General features: G+C 36.3%; 1 protein-coding gene across 1 annotated transcript in view; it reads right to left on the bottom strand.

The window, feature by feature from the left end:
• LOC121428499 (gamma-aminobutyric acid type B receptor subunit 2-like) overlaps positions 1 to 14,917 on the bottom strand; it is a 56,318-nt gene extending 41,401 nt beyond the window's left edge. The window contains exons 1-2 of the mRNA XM_041625133.1: positions 14,716 to 14,917; positions 5,900 to 6,433 (exon numbers count right to left, since the gene is read on the bottom strand). Coding sequence (XP_041481067.1) covers positions 5,900 to 6,238 — 339 coding nt within the window. The 5' untranslated portion in view covers positions 6,239 to 6,433; positions 14,716 to 14,917. The remainder of the gene's footprint in view (positions 1 to 5,899; positions 6,434 to 14,715) is intronic.
• Positions 14,918 to 17,996: the final 3,079 nt, after the last annotated feature.

Here is a 17,996-nt window from a genome sequence, read left to right as displayed (position 1 = left end):
GAGGCGAATTGTTTATTATTATTATTATTATTACCCCCAGCTTTAGCTCGAGCTGCCTTTCAGCGCTCAGTGCATTTCAAGGAATTAATCTTACCTGTACCCATTCACCTCACCTGGGTTGAGTGCAGCACAGTATGGATCAATTTCTTGCTGAAGTAAATTACGCAATGGCTGGGATTCCAACCCACGACCCTCTGTTTTCAAGTCAGATGACTAATCCACTAGGCCACAACGCTCCACATTGATGATATGAGACTGAATGTTGATGGTAATGATTTATTACTTTAAATTGCTAAGAAGGAAGTAATAAACCAAAGGACCGTAGGCTTGATGTCCTCTACGACATGTTCGATGGACCTGGCTATGAGAATGATTGCCTTAGCAATGGGCACCAGAGTGCATAGTTGGAATCGAGCCCGGATCATCGGAATGCGATACCACTTCTCTACCGACTGAGCTATCCCTGCTCAAATTTATGTTCATTTCAGAAGCAATAATATATTCTATTACATTCTTTATGCTGAAATGTATGGTTATATAACTACATTCTTTGTATTGTATCGGAAATGAGAAATAAATCAATAAAGCTAACAGATAATCCCCGATAAGTCACCATACCTACGAACGCCCCACACTGCAAAAACTCCGGTGTTGATTTAACACTTTCCTGGAATCTATGTTCACACCAGAGAAGTATTGAAACAACACCAGTTTGGAATCAAACCGATGCTGTTTTAATACTAATTGGTGTTGTATAAACAGCTTTCTGGTGTTAGACCACAACGAAACTGGTGTTGTTTAACACTTCTCTGGTGTGGACATATATAGATTCCGGGCTGGTGTTAAATCAAAACCGGAGTTTTTGCAGTGCATGTATTTTTTAATCATATGCCTACAAATATATATAATCCGAAAAGTCACGGAAACAAACTTAATGGCGCCCTTACCCTCACAGACGCCCCTATTACTAGTTGACCAGTGCTACGCCACTGACCATTATCTAATCATGGATATTCCCAGCATGCACTGTGTATCACTTGGTGAAAAAAACCCGTGTAGCTCCTTACTGCCGACAGAGATCAATAGATACTCGTGTTTTAGTACGACCTTGAACACGCATCGGTGAAAATTATAATTGGATCGAGACCAAATCAAGATTGTGTATCAAATTATATGAAGATGCCGTTACGAATTTCCGATATTTAGTTTCTTTTTCAAACGCATGTCGTGCGGGGATTTTTTTTTCGTCATTGAGATACTTTGCGATTGAGATACTGAATTTCATTACACAGTTTCATTTCTTAGAATAGGTCTTGAACAAACAACAACTAAAAAATACCATTGGCTTCGAATAGTACAGAGAAATTAACAAATTGCCCATTTCGAACTGACTTAAGTATTGTATTCTAAAATTATACAGAGGGAAACCCCCAAGAAAACATAAAAAGGTTAAATGATATAATGTTGCAATGATGCTATGTGACACATTTTGCAAGAAAACATAATCTTCTTATTTAAAAAAATTATTGTATGGGGGAATGATTTTTTTAAGATAAATGAACTAACATTAGCCGTTTCATGGTAAACCTTAAAATGTGGGTTATACAATTCTCACCTATATTACATGGACCTAGCTATTGCTGAGTTTGTATACATTCGAGATATGGAGAAAACTTTAATGAAATTGTGTATTAATGCATGGCTGTCAAGTAGATGACTCCTAGAGAGTGAAAAGCCTTTGATAAATGAGCTAGTGCTTGCAGTTATGACCGATTTGTCAAGTCTTTACCAAATTCTGGTGCGCATCCTTCAGTTTTGTTTATACCCTTCTCACATGCTAGCTAAACTCTTTGTTGTAGTGAATGGGGTAAATCCGGTATGAACAGTACACTGCAAAAACTCCGGTGTTGATTTAACACCAGCCCGGAATCTATTATGTCCACACCAGAGAAGTATTGAAACAACACCAGTTTGGAATCAGACCGATGCTGTTTTTTATACTAATTGGTGTTGTACAAGCACCTATCTGGTGTTAGACCAAAACGAAACTGGTGTCGTTTAAAACTTCTCTGGTGTAGACATATATAGATTTCAGGCTGGTGTTAAATCAACACCAGAGTTATTGCAGTGTGGGGGATGAATCACGATGATAGCAATATATTGACCTGAAAATTCAAATGTGGGGGACACTCACACACCAAGGGCTATGATAGAGTATACAACCGTGTGTATAATAAAGCCATCTTTCAGTTAAAAGCATATCACGAATTTTTCAATGGCTTTATTGTATATGGATCTGTTGTGATAAAAACTAATGAATTTCAGTTAATATATACATGCGAGCGAGCAAAGCGAGCGTGCAAATTTTCAGTATTTAAAAGTCAGAATGTTGTCCCCCCAAAAAGTCTTTCAAACGGTGTGTAATTATTACATCACGGGCAATTTCAACGTAGGTAGGGGAAGGCGGGGGAAGTTGAGCATAGGGGCAAGTTGAGCCACCACCCCAGGCTAATAATGAATGAGTCAGACATTATGGTGGTGTCATATATTGATGACCCATTGCATAACCCTTAACCCCACCACTTTGTTTTCAACTTTGAAACAAAAAGTACTTTTTTAGAGGGAAAAATACAATTTTCAGCCAAAAAAGTAAAAAAAAAAAGGTGTAAAATAGATAAGTGCTTTTTACCCCACACGTCTTTAAATGTATTATAGAAATAACAACAATATTGTTAGCCCAGGTATGGATTCTCATTCTTGTCATACTGTTTTACATGATGAATGCATAAGAAAATGTGTGGATGTGAAAATATCGCAATAAGTTTGGACTGGGGTAATTTAAGCCAAATCAACATGGGGCAAGTTGAGCCATGGTAATTCTTATGGTGATGTATAATAAAAAAAAAAAATAAGAAAATGTAAGAAGCCATTGATATGCAGGCAGAAAGGAGCAAATTCACATGACAGTTCTTTTACTTTTAGAAGATGTTATTTATAGAGAATTAGCAAGTGAAAAGACTTTAAATGAAAAGTTGACATCCTGGTTCTTCCCGCATAGGGGAAGGCGGGGTAAGTTGTGACAGTTTTTGCTTTTTGCATGTTAGAATTGATAGGATTAATAATCTTGTCGAAATAAGTACTTTGCCTTGAAATTTAATTCTGATGAAATATTTTCCACCTATATATAACTTTCTATCCCCACACTGAAAGTCATCGTGACCTTTGAAAAAAACGATGTCAAATGGCTCAACTTGCCCCATATATGGGGTAAGTTTGAGCCACCTTCTGGGGTAAGTTGAGCCACAAAAACTATGTACAAAATGTATGAGGGGAGAACCAGCACGTCAATTTTTGTTTAAAGTCTTTTCACTTGCTAATTCTCTATAAATACTAACATCCTGTAAAAGGAAAAGAGCAGTCATGTAAATTTGCCCCTTCCAGCCTTAATTTCAATCGAATTTTATGGTTTGTTTGTTTGTTTGTTTCTTAAGATACATTACCATAGGAATTACCATGGCTCAACTTGCCCCATGCTGTTTGGCTCAACTTACCCCAGTCCGAACTTAGTGCGATAATTTTGTATCCACACATTTATTATGCATCCATCATATAAAAGACTATGACAAGAATGGAGATCCATACCTGGACTAATAATGTTGTTATCATGTCTTTATTATATTTAAAGACGTGTGTGTTTATAAAGCACTTATCTATTTCACACTATTTTTTACTTTTTTGGCTGAAATTCATATTTTTCCCTCTAAAAAACTACTCCTTGTTTCAAAGTTGGAAACAATGTGGTGGGGTTAGGGGTTATGCTATGGGTCATCAATACATGACACCACCACAATGTCTGACTCATTCATTATTGGCCTGGGGGTGGTGGTTCAACTTGCCCCTATGCTCAACTTACCCCGCCTTCCCCTACATTTTGTACATAGTTCTTGTGGCTCAACTTACCCCAGACGGTGGCACAACTTACCCCACAGATGGGGCAAGTTGAGCCATTTGACATCGTTTTTTTTTCAAAGGTCACGATGACTTTCAGTGTGGGGTAGAAAGTTATATATTGGTGAAAAAGATTTCCCAAGAATCAAATTTAAAGGCAGGGTACTTATTTCTACAATATAGTCATATCAATTCTAAACATGCAAAATGCCAAAAGTGTCAAAACTTACCCCGCCTTCCCTTATACACTGTAAATGTATAATACGCCAAAAATCTATCGCCATTTTTTATGGGTATATTGCAATGGATTTGTTGTGTTGATGCGAGCAAGCGAATTTTCATTAGTTGGAAGACAGAATGGTGACCATAATGGTCTTTCAAGGGGTTTGTAAATATCATGGGAGATACGCAGAGTGTGCGAACCGAGCGAGCCTTGAACAGGTTGCTTCATTAAAAATTATATGCAATGCATATAATTTTTAATATATTACACTGCAAAAACTCTGATGTTGATTTAACACCAGCCCGGAATCTACATATGTCCACACCAGAGAAGTGTTAATAAACAACACCAGTTTCGTTTTGGTCTAACACCATAGGCCTATAGGTGTTTAATATAACACCAGTTAGTATTCAAACAGCATCGGTTTGATTTCAAACTGGTGTTGTTTTAATATTTCTCTGGTGTGGATATATACATGTACATAGATTCCGGGCTGGTGTTAAATCAACGCCAGAGTTTTTGCAGTGTATATATTACAATGGATGATAAGGGTAAATTATCAATAACTTAAACTTTAGAAGGAAAGGAAAATAAGGGAAATATATAGAGCAAAAAAGGGTTAAACAGTCCAGATTTGTTCACTGAAAACTAATTTGCTCACTGTGGAGCATTGTGGCCCAGTGGATTAGTCTTCGGACTTTGAAACAGAGGGTCGTGGGTTCGAATCCCAGCCATGGCGTTATTTCCTTCAGCAAGAAACTGATCCACAATGTGCTGCACTCAACCCAGTTGAGGTTAATGGGTACCGGTAGGAAGTAATTCCTTAAAAAGCTGTGTGCGCTATGAACGCCTAGCTTAGCCGAGTAATATAGGAGCGCCTTGAGCACCTAACAAGGTGGATATGTGCGCAATATAAATACCTTATATTATTATTATTTAAGGCGAGATAAAATGATAAGTATGAAGAAATCATGGGTAGAACCAATAAGGGTGCCTTGTGAAATGATTATAGGACATCACAGGTCCCAATATTTAATTCTATAAATTGATTGGAAATGGCACAATGAGCAAATGAAAAGGAAAAGACTGCAGAAAGGAAAGACTGTTAATAATCTTTAAGATTATATTGGGAGATGATTCACAATTAAAACCTTGGTTCCAAATTCATATTTCAGATATTTATAAGGTTGTTGTGTTTATAACTGTGATTTAAAGTTTCATATAAATGGATACAATTGTTAAGTATGTGAGAAATATTGCTGTGTTCACTTGCCTCCGTGTTTCATTGACCGCATTGATTTCGTCAATGTCATTCAATTCAATGAAAGATTTATTTTCTTCCGATTGACATTTTATCAATTTTTCATGTAGAATATTCAAATCAGTAATATCATGAAAATACAAAAACAATGAATGTAAAATAGAGTATGTAAATTATGTACATAGAAGGTGTAAAAAAAACCCAGAAAGCAGGTGCTTGATAAACTACATGATTAAACAACTAACTCATCGTACACTAAAATTGAGTTATAGTGTAGGGCTATATTGTTTTGTAGAAATTAACCCCGCTTCCACGAGGATGCCAGGAAAGGAACACCCCCCCCCCCCACCACCGCCCCCGGTCTTGTTTACTGCGGTTCTCTCCGAACGTGGGAAAAATCGACATAACATCTACACCTATCAGCTTAAAACTGTAACGCACGCACTGAAATTATTTCAAATATATACCTGAGTCCAGTTCCAGATGAAACGAAGCTCATAGTCCGCCAGGAGATTCGGGTCATCATTGACGTGTTCCACGGCCATCAACACGGTGCACACCAACTGGTCAAAGAATTCGCTGCTGAAGGGCAGGAAGCCGGCAATGTAGAGCGGTATCTTGCCCGAGGAGCTTGATGTCGCCGGCGACGATGACCAGCGAGCCGAGTCATGCCAGAGGTCCTTGGTCTCGGAACAGTTGGACCAACTTTCCAGCGTGGTCGCAGTGGTTTGTGAAAGCAGAGCCATGGCGAGGAGGGAGAGGAGGAGGATGTCGAAGAGTTTGGGATTTGTTCCTCGAAGTCGCATGGTGAATTGGTATTCTAAATTCGTTTAGAGATCGTACCCAGTCTGTATAACCTTTAACCTTGGAGAAGTGCTCTTCCTAACTGGTAAAGACGCTATCATGAAGATGATAGTGCCAGGAAATTGAGAGTTACCTGAATATTCAGGCTATGTCAGTTGTCGCTGGTGACGCGGCGAACCTGTGCAGTGTGCTATCATCTGGGGTACACAATAACAACAGCAAAAAAAGAGAAAACATTACCACACTTGCAAATGTCACTTTCCATCTTTGCTCACGCTTTCTTATATTCTTCATGTTAATCACTCTTATTTTTTAGAAAAAAAAATGATATCGATAACCAGCAGATGAAAATACTATTTTTGTAAGTAAGGTGATTATGCATATGTAACATATATGTTTGTATCGTGTTTTTTATTCGTTTTTTTATATGGTTTTTTTTTACCGGGCATTGCCGCGTTCACCGAAGCAGTGACCCTATAATACCTATCCGTTGTTGATTTGATAACAATGATCAACGTATTCTTAAGTGAATATACTACAGCTAAATGTAGGCCTATCATGCCTATAGAAGATGATGTTGTGTGTGAAGGTGCGTGATTGTGTTGAGTGGGGTTTGTCGGAGTCGGAATATTTGGTGTGTGGGTGCGTGCGTGTGTGTGTGTGTGTGTAAGAGAAAGAGAGAGGTAAATAAATTTGATTGTGGGTGTGGATTGGATGAATGTTTGAGGACGAGGATGTGTGTGGGTGTGGGTTAGATGTGTGAGGGTGTGTGTGTGCATTGGAGGTTGTTGGCTGAAAAAGTGTTTCAGAAGAGCGTATGTGCTTATGGAAAAGTGTGTGTGGGTTGGACGAGTGTTTGAAAGTGCGTAATGGAATGTGATTGTGGGAGAGTGTGTTTTGGATGAGTGTTTGATAATGGGTTAGGGATGAAAGGTTGTGGGTGTGGGGTTTGATGAGTGTTTTTGAGTGAGTGGGGGTTTGTGTGTATGAGACAATGTTGGCGTGGGTTGGGTGAGTGACTGAGGTATGAAAGGTTGTGGATGTGGGATTTGATGAGTGTTTTAGAGTGAGTGGGGTTTGTGTGTATGAGACAATGTTGGCGTGGGTTGGGTGAGTGGGTAAGGTATGAAAGGTTGTGGGTGTGGGGTTTGATGAGTGTTTGAGAGTGAGTGGGGATTTGTGTGTATGAGACAATGTTGGCGTGGGTTGGGTGAGTGGGTAAGGTATGAAAGGTTATGGGTGCGGGGTTTGATGAGTGTTTTAGAGTGAGTGGGGATTTGTGTGTATGAGACAATGTTGGCGTGGGTTGGATGAGTGACTGAGGTATGAAAGGTTGTGGGTGTGGGGTTTGATGAGTGTTTTAGAGTGAGTGGGGTTTGTGTGTATGAGACAATGTTGGCGTGGGTTGGGTTAGTGGGTAAGGTATGAAAGGTTGTGGGTGTGGGGTTTGATGAGTGTTTGAGAGTGAGTCCGGGTTTGCGTGTATGAGACAATGTTGGCGTGGCTTGGGCGAGTGGGTAAGGTATGAAAGGTTGTGGGTGTGGGATTTGATGAGTGTTTGAGAGTGAGTTGGGGTTTGTGTGTAAGGCTGTGTAAGGTGCCGTGGCAGAGTGGCCCGACGAGGGTCCTACACCTTAAAAGTCCGGGATTCGATTCCCGGCACGAACCTTGTCCAAGGCAATTTTATTTACATTTGCTCTTTTATCTTGCATCAAATGAATTAAAATGCTTCATGCATTATTGATACAAACGTGTGCACGTGGTTTAAAAAAAAATTATTATGGGAAAGGTGTGGTTTGGCTGAGTGTTTGGTGATGCGTGAAGTATGATAGGGTGTTGATTGGATGGATGTTTAAGAGTGAGTGAGGATGGATGTGTAAGGTATCTGTGGGTGTGTGTTTGTGGGATATGGAATTGCTAACAATTAGTTTTTGCATTTGCTGGTGATATTTTATAACATTATTTTGTTGTTCCTTCTTAGTAAGTGTGCAGAAGCCGTGTTATCACATCCTGTCCGTATTTTTGCACTTATCATTTAAAGGTCAAGTCCACCTCAAAAAATGTTGATTTGAATCAGTAGAGAAAAATTAGTCAAGCATTATGCTGAAAACTTCATCAAAATCAGATGTAAAATAAGAAGGTTATGACATTTACAAATTTCGCTTATTCTTCACAAAATACTTACATGCGCAATTTAGTCACATGCAAACAAGAGAATCGATGATGTCCCTCACTCACTCTTTCTTTTGTTTTTTATTGTTCGAATTATACATTATTTCAATTTTTGACAAGAAGAGCCAACATGACTGAACCATAAAATGATAAGCAATGGTAATTCAACATGTTCAGGGAGAAATAAAACTTTGTTTCACTGAACAATCAGGAGAAAATTAGAATATTTCATATAATAAAATACAAAAGAAATAGTGAGTGATGTCATCAGCTCCCTCATTTGCATACTGACTGGGATGTGCATATAACTGTTTTGTGAAATCAAAATTTAAAACATCATAACTTTCTTATTTTACATCCAATTTTGATGAGATTTTCAGTGTTATGCTTGTTGGATTTTTTTCTTTTTATTTTAATCGAAATTTTGTTGGGGTGGACTTGTCCTTTAATCTACATGATCTAGATGTTAATTTACAGGCTCTGTGTATAGGCAAACAATTATCATTTCGATGTATATTCCTGTGGATAGTATTTCTATGTATTCAAAGTCCCAACATTACTCCAAAAAGAGATCAATCATAAAACCGTTTTTAAAGAAATGAACTAGAAAATATGAGCCTTTTTCCTACTGTATAAGGCGGTGCACGTGGCAAGTTATACAAATATTGACGAAACATCAAATTTATATCAATGTCAAAGGACGTTCTATTTATTGTGAGTGACCTATCAAAATTGACATAAAAGTAGAAGGCATATACGGTTGCCTTCTACTAAAATGGGTTTCGAAAAAAAGAACGACAATAGACAGATAGAGATGGACCTCTTTATAAAGATCATTCTTTAAAAAGATCAATATTTATTTTGCCTCTAAAACAGGAGATGGAAATTGAGACTGTGATTTTTTTTAAATGGGTTGGGAATTCAGAGAGTTATTACTATATAAATGGCAAGGTCAAAGCTTACAATTTCAGCGATGAATGGAGAAATGGACATGCAAAAGGCCGTACGCATACATTTTGTCAGGGGGGAGGAGCAAAACAATTTTTTTAAGAAAGCGAGAGAGCAAAGCGACCAAGATAGGAAAAACGGAATGGTGGATTCTGTTAATCTTTTTCATAAAAATATAAATTCTACAAATTTCTGATGGGGCAACTGCCCTTTCTTCCCGCCTACCCCCCCCCCCCCCCACCCAGCCGCGTAGGTGACAGGACGACAGGACATTTAATCCGGCGACAATTACTCAGGGTTGTTGTTTTTTTGTCTAAGATATAAGGTTAGGGTTTCAATGGGGCTTATGTTAAGTTTAGGGTTAAGTTTAGGATATGGTACAGTGTTCTTGAAGTGTTGGTCATTCCATTAATGTGTGGGATTGCAGCGGAGGAATAGTCGCCGGAGCAAATGTCATGAAACCACTGCATCCTGCCATGCAAGAGAGAAAGATAGAAGAGGGGAGGAGAGTGGGGGAGAGAGAGAGTGATAGGGGCGAAAGAGGAGAGAAGAGACACTGAGAGAGAGGGGAGCGAAGAAATGGAGAGAGAGTAGGAGGAACTGCCTGGAGAACGAATGTCGTGACTGTGTGAGAGGGAGGGAGGGGGAGAGAGAGTGAGTGAGAGAAAGGGTGGGGTGAGTGAGAAAGAGGGAGATCCGTTATCCTTGTATCCATAAATCCTCCTGTAATTGTTCTCTCCCTAAATTCTTAATAATTCATTTACTCAAAGCATTTAAATAAATGTTATCTATTTTATACTATTCTTAATTGTATTTTTTACAGGTAAAGTAGTTTACATATCTCTGGGTAAAAGCAAATATTTCCTTCACGTTTGTAACGAACTCAAAATATCTAATCCATTTGGCATTACAGATTTATAATAAACGGTAGCCTTTCGCACTGGAATCATAATGAATAGGTCTTTATACATCTTGAATTTGACCGTGACTATACCCTGTGCAATTTGATTATAAATTGTGTATGGTATATCGGGGCTAGTATTATTGGAACCGTGCGTGATCTTTGTCATTGATTTAATTAGCGCTGGTTCAAACACTGCAATGGGATGCGTCCATATCCATATTAATTCTTGATTTAATTAAGTCCAGATTAAACTTAAGAGTTTTGACTCGATAGTCCGGTTACTCTACCATGTGCATAGTTAGGATTCATAAGGGTTGGCAGTAACAGAACGTTAACCTTCTAATAATTTTAAATTTAGCTTCATTTGGAAGACATTTTCGTCGACAACATTCCCCGTGTTTTATTAAAAGAATAAGCGGAATCAGACTATTTTGTAGGTTTCTTCATTTATACAAGGAATGCACGGATTTCAAACTATAAACTGTGTATAATGTTAAGTCTTTGCTCGCATTACTTTATCTTGAATAGACAAAATGAGTCTGATTTCTATCAAATTATGTGAATTCAAGTTTAAGTTTTGTCTGCACGAAAAAGACATAGGATTACAAAATGATCACATGAAAACTACACGATATATCCCATCCAGACATGGACTGTGCCGGTGGGTATACGGTTCCCTATGAAATTTTAGTAGGACAACGGGGGTGGGGTGAAGAGGAGAAAAAGGAAGAAAGAAAGGAGAATATAAAAAGGATATATCTAGGCTGTGTATAACTTCATAATTATCTCAATACTTCGATTGACGAAAATGTGCCCCACCCCATCCCCTCCTTCATGAAAAAAAGAAGAAATAATACATTTTTGGTGCTGCCAGAGAATCTAGAAAACAGTCTTTCCTATTTTCTGCCTTACATGGTTAAAACCTTTCAAAATAACCACCGCCCATGCTCTTGGTGTTCCCATTTCTCATTAGGGTTTTTGTTTTGCAGATGCTTCACAGATGCTTTCTGGAACGTGGAGAATCTATCGTCAAAACCCTTCATGACAAAGTAGCCTTTGCAGAAATAAGTGAATCAAAACAAGCAGGGTTATCCTGGGGATCACTTTATTAAAGGGTTTGTCGGAGGTTTTATCCGACAAATCTCGTTTTATCCGACTGTTGCCATAGTAACAGTGCCTCTCAACCAATCAAATCCAAGAAATGTTGTCAGATCTGACAACTTGGTTAATGGGTAAATGATGGAGATTGTGTTTTACCTGATTGCTAAGAAAGTATGAATGCTTGTAAGCAAGCAACCAGAGGACAGACGGCTAAGGTCCTCTTCGAATGACCAGGTAATGAGGATTAATGCCTTACCAAAGGACACCAGCGCACCAAGTGGGAATCGAACCCGGGTCACCGGAATCCCAAACCCCCGCTATACCGACTTGAGCTATCGCACATCCTTGGACAAAAAAATAATTGAACGCTCCCCCTGAACTCTCGACAAAAACAAATTGCTGTTGCCGTACCGGTTCACAAATATTCAACAAAGACCTCTCAGCTGTCAGGTATACATAAAGGTCATTTTCATTAGATTAACTTTGTTGTAGAATCCGTCCCCGCTGCAATTGCGAAAACTCGTTGTTCTTATTTTGCAACATTGAATTTGGTTTCGTATTTCATTCTTTACTGTGTCATGAGGCATGACAATCAAGTTCTTTCCATGATGGATGCCAATGTGCTATCTGTTAACAACCAATATTGTTGTTGTTTTTTCATTTAAAATAGTATGACTCATGAATGAAAATAATTTTTTTTAATCAAAATTGACTGAAGGTCAAATTATTTTTTCCCTATCTTTCTATTCGATATGAACGTATCTCAAGCCTTTTACTTTCAAAACTGTTTGAAAAATTAAGGGAATTAATTGTATGATTAGCATTTAACAGATTAAATGTCGCACGTGTGAAAGGTGCGATTAAATTAATGGTAAAATCATCCATTCAAATATAAAAGAATATATTTCGTATCATTGGCTTTAACCCTACTGTATATTATGTCAAACCACTTCTCAAAAATGAGAAGACATTATAGAACATCTTCACATGGGGCTGACAGATAATGTGAAAAAAAATCGAAGGGCCTTTTTTTAATGATGAAACTTTAGATTCACCTGAATCAGATCAACGGCAAAACTTTAGATTTTTTAAAAAAAGTAAAAGGAAAAGCGATATTGCGGCATATACTGTATATTCCCATCTGACATGCACTGTTAAACCTTTATCAAAGCTCTATCCTGTTCAATCAGGTTTAGATATTCTCAGACTGCTTCTCATGTCATTTATTGATTGCCTTGCATAATGGCGTCAAATCAAATTTCCATTAGTGAGACCTTTGATCTTCTTCCTTTCTAAGCATGATTAATAAAAAAAAATCGATAATGCTGAGCAACGACAGATTGATTATCGTTTTCACTATGTTTGCCCACTCATGAACTTGCAAGTATAATTTTCCAACATTAAATTTGTAAAATGTATATAGAGAGATGTATAGATGAGAGGGAGATGAAGCGAGGGAAAAGGGGGGAAATGAGAGAGGGGGGGAGAGAGACGTATCATAATCAAGGAACCATCGGATAATTCTTTTTCTGATTTTGAAACGGAGTATTGGTCCAAAATTGATTTTCATTCTGTGATTGTAAAGAGGAAAACGGTCATTCATCAGAGATTTGTATCGGGAATGAATTAAGAAAATCAGACATTTGACAAAAACGAACCATCTTTTCGGGTCATTGCAGAAAAAATCTATTTTCCGCATTATGAAAAATTAACATTCATTTCGATTTTGTGATTCGTAAGAGAGAAAAACGGTCATTCATCAGAAATTTATATCGGGAAGGAATAATGAAACATCAGACATTTGAAAAGAAAAATGAACCATTTTATTTTTTGGTTCGTTGCAGAAAAAATCAATTTTTTCTGCATTATAGAAAATTAACAACATTGGTTTTGATTTTGTGATTGGTAAAAGAGAAAACGGTCATTTATCAGAAATTTATTTCGGGAAGTAATAATGAAACGTCAGACATTTGAAAAAAAAAGTTTTTCGGTTCGTTGCAGAAAAACACAATTCTTTATTAGTTTATTTCTTTTCTACATCCCCTTTTCAACATACAATAGAGAAAGAAAATAAGGGATGCTCCGGGCTGATAATATTCATATCTAAATAAATAAAGTAAAATTCACAAAGCAAAATGCTGAAAATTTCATCAAAATCTGATAACAAATAGCAAATATATCCCAATTTAAAGTATAGTAATATCTTTTGAAAACAGTTATATGCACGTAGACAGGAATATTCACTAGATGGACTGATGTCACATGCCCACTTTCCTTTTTCTTATATCTGTTTATAATATTACATGTAATCACAGTTGTTTCTTTTTTCATACACGTGTGAATGACATGTCTCCCTTATTGCAGCAATGATAATCTAATGCGCTTAATCAATTTTATTCCAAATTTTTGGTTCTTAAAGGAAAAAATTGAATCAACCTAATTTCATATAATAAAATGCAAAGGAATAAGTGGGGATATGACACTATTAGTTTATTCATTGAAAATTCATGGAGACATGCCTATGACTTTATTCCTTGTCCGATTTTGATCACATTTCAGTGATTTGTTTATTTGATTTTCTTTATCTGTTCGAATCATCATTTTTAGCTTGGTGCACCCATTTGAATAAATTATGAAAAGAATAGGCAAAAATGATTTTACAGTAAAATTAAAACTTTGCAAAATGGTTTTTAGTTTTTGCATTAAAAAATAGAACACCTTCTGTAGTTTACCTCTTCGGTTTTTTTTTGTCATCCTTTCATTCTTTCCTTTTTTCCTTTCTTTTTTTCTAAGTTGGTATTTTGACAATATGCAGTCATCAGTACTACTCATTCAAGATGATTATATAGGCACTAGATAAATCTAATATGTTTGTCATATTTTAAGCCACTTTGCTTACAATGAAAATCCATCTTCTGCAAGTGATTTTATGTTCAAATGATATATATTGTTTATTTATTTTCAAAATGTCTTTATATAGTTATGTTTTAAAAAATGCTGTGCTGTTGGCCTATGCTGGTATTACATATTTTCATATATATTTATTCATTCATTGAAATAAACATTTATGTTCTTCCATTTTTAAATATCACATTTTCAATATAATTATTTAAACAGAATCATTTTCATGAACAAAAAATAACATACTTGTGAACAGAAGGAGTAATTTCCTAAAAGCAGTAGCTTGTGGCGGGATATGCTTCTGGCAAAAATGTCCAGGATGCACAAGACAAGAAAGAAAGAAGGGCTATATTCGTGTCATCGATAAAATATAGACTTAATATTCAAAATTAATTCATATATTTATTTTTTTGTTACACTCTATGATTCAGGAAAAAAATATCACAAACTCACCGAAATTAGCAGGTCATGGATGTGGCTATATCAGAATTGATAGAATTTCATTGCACCTTTAGCCTTCTGTTTTGATTTTTAAATAATCACTAATATCATCTTCCAATCCAATACTTTTCTTTCCCGATCACAACAGGTGGTCGCAAAATATACCTCACTGCATGCCGTCCGAATAAGCGCTCATGTTGCAAAGTTTAACGCTCAAAGTATAACCTCGATGATATAAACGCAGTGGTGACTCTTCAGTCATTCGGCGACGAAATGCGCAGGCATATACACTACCTTTTGCATTGTGTCACGGAGGGTATCAATACCAGTGACAGATCCAGCCTCCCCCCCCCCCCCTTCCTCCTTCCCCCATCCTGAGTAGGAAATATGGTTGTGTGTGAGAGACTGGGACTTATTACAAGTACGGTTGTGTCTGTTTTATTCTTTTCTCTCTTTTTTTGCAAAGATATTAAAGTAGGATGTGAAATTTGAGGATGGATGAAATTATGACCTTCGTTTTTAATTTTCTGCTGGGGGGGGGGCGTTCCTAAAAAAATGAGGATTGATGGAAAAGTTGGCAGCCACCAACCTATTGCAAATTTTGCTGTTGGCTTGTGCCAAATATAAGACTCCTGCCTTGAACAGCCACTTACTGCGATCAAAAAAGCATCGTTTGAAGTAGGTGCGTATCTGGGTGTACTTTTGTCCTCATTTAGGCCCTACTTTCACAAGGCAGTAGCGAGTTTATTTTTACAGTTGCAATGAATGGGGAATGATTTAAATCACAATAATCACCTCAAAGGTCTTTATCAAAAAATGGTGATCCGGGACAGTTCAACGTCCTGAGCTTTGGAGCTGACGAAAAGTTGCAAATATGTCGTTTGTCAAGTCTCCAAGATGCCGAACACAGTGTTTAGATTCATCGATTTTCGACAAAGGCTGTGATAATTGGGCTTTTACAATAGAGTCTCTACGTTCTAGAAAGCGTCTGCTTAATGGACAGTTAGCTCCCAATAGAGTACCAAAGTGATGACGTCACAATTTTTTTTACATTTCAGCATTTTTTAAACCATAATTTGGTAAAGATGGTGAAGAACCCCCAATGCCAAAGGTTTGTTGGGAATCGGTCCATGGGGGCCCTAGATAATGACCTAATTAATACATAATCTTATTATTATTCCCATAAAATATTGTACTTTAACTTATCGTATTTACACTTGCAAATGAGTCTTATTTTTCTTTTTTTTCCATATCAGATGTTGTTAAAACTATTTTACATATATTTTGGAACTTGTAATTGATTTGTAATCATTGTTCATATTTCATTTGTATTTGTTTATATTTATGTATATTTGATTTGTATTTTCTTATATTATTGTTAATGGAAATGGAAAAATAAACTTGAACTTGAATTTTGTGTATTATCATGTCATAAATTTATTTCCCTGTTTTATTCCTATTCATTAATGATTATTAATTTATGATTATCATGATTTATTAATTTATGATTATTTATATTATGATATTTTTTGATATCTTCGTATTTTATATTTTGTGAGTATTATTTCTCTCTCATTTATTTTTTTTCTCATTTGATTACATATGTCTGTATTTGTACTCTGTTATTGGTTTTGTTATCTATTTTTGAGGGGCCCACATTGTACAAGCATTGCTTTTTAGTGGGTCCCTCCATTTCCATCTTAATTTAATTTCTATTGAAAAATAGTATACTTATTTAAAACCTCCAATGTGTTGCCCAAATCGTGTAAGTTTTTTTCACAACATATGTATTATTATTTTTGTTTCTTTGCAATGGATACAAATACTTATTTTTATATATATGGTATACAATTTGTTTTTGTTTGATGGAAGTGAAATAAATAAAATTGAATTGAATTGAATTGAATTGATTATTTCATGATTATTACGGAACGTAATAAAGAAGTCTGTGTAAGAAAAATAATTAGCCCCATTGAAGTCAGTGTATTACTGGCCTGGTTCTTGATGTGGGGAAGGTTGTGGGGCGGGGGGGTCATCATGCCCTACCAAGATATGGTAACAAAGACGCTGATATGCAAAAAAAGTGAAAATTGATGACGTCACGCTTCGGTACTCTATTGACAAGTGAGAGGCAATCACAGGATGATGAATATATAATTTTGTTTGAGTAATTAATATAATAGAATTAAGGTATATACCGACGTTCTTGCGAATATCTGCGCTACCTGCATTGATTAGATTAGTGTATTTACAATGACAGGTTTGCCATCAATGAAATAACCTTTGGTGTTTTTTTTTAAATTAATTAATGAATTGGTGGATTTGATTAAGTAATTCATTAATTAATTAGCAAATTGAGATGATGGTTTACTCTTTTTCGAGCCCACTATAACTTTAAAATGTAATTTGCTGACATTTGGCTATCTTTGCCTCAAGAATGGTAGGTCACTGATGAAGGTTGTAGCCAGAGTATTATTGATGGGGTAATTTGGGGGGGCATATGTTACGCGGGGGTCGAGGGGGGCTTTACCCCATCCCCTTTCAGTAAACATGAAGGCCTTCAAAACTGAAAAGTGATTATTACCATTCAATTCAATTAAATTTATTTTCATTCTTCAGAATAATACAAACAAGTACAAGATATATTGATTCAATTTAAATAATAGCATGAACAAAATTCAATATTGAAAAAAATGATATACATATTCGAAAATGGTCACCCCCCCTCCCCGAATAAGTTGCTATACTGGTAACTTGCTGTCCGGCGATGACAATGCAATGACATTTTTATATAACGTAAAGGCCTATGTGTCTCCCTATTTCCATTTATTTATTCATTCATTTATTTATTCATTTGTTTATTTATTTATTTCATTTTTTATCATGTATATTATTATTATCATTATTTTGCTTTTCTAACTTTAAATGGCTAATTGATATGAGGTAATAAAAAAAACAATGACCCTGAATAACATTGGGGCCGAGGGTGACACGTGTCCAGAGCGTGCAATCTGTATCTTTCTTCAGTATAAATCTTATTTTGACCTGGAATCAACACATACGTCTACATAATTTTACAATTTGCGTTTCAAAAAGTATTGGGATGATTTCCAAGTTAAAATGCCTTCGTCCTCATACATGTAACAAAAATTAGTCATTGTGCAATCCTTTAGTGATTAGTCCTCCCTTATACAGTGCGTATAAAAAAATTACACTTCGAAAAAAATCTTGTAAAATTATAATAATAATAGTGTATATTTGTAAAGCGCACACACCGTCAGCAGACGCTCATG

This window comes from Lytechinus variegatus, chromosome 15 (assembly GCF_018143015.1).
Source record: "Lytechinus variegatus isolate NC3 chromosome 15, Lvar_3.0, whole genome shotgun sequence".
NCBI classification, from domain to species: Eukaryota; Metazoa; Echinodermata; class Echinoidea; order Temnopleuroida; family Toxopneustidae; genus Lytechinus; species Lytechinus variegatus.
The sequence above is the reverse complement of the archived record's forward strand: the minus strand, read 5'-3'. Positions and strand labels throughout refer to the sequence as shown.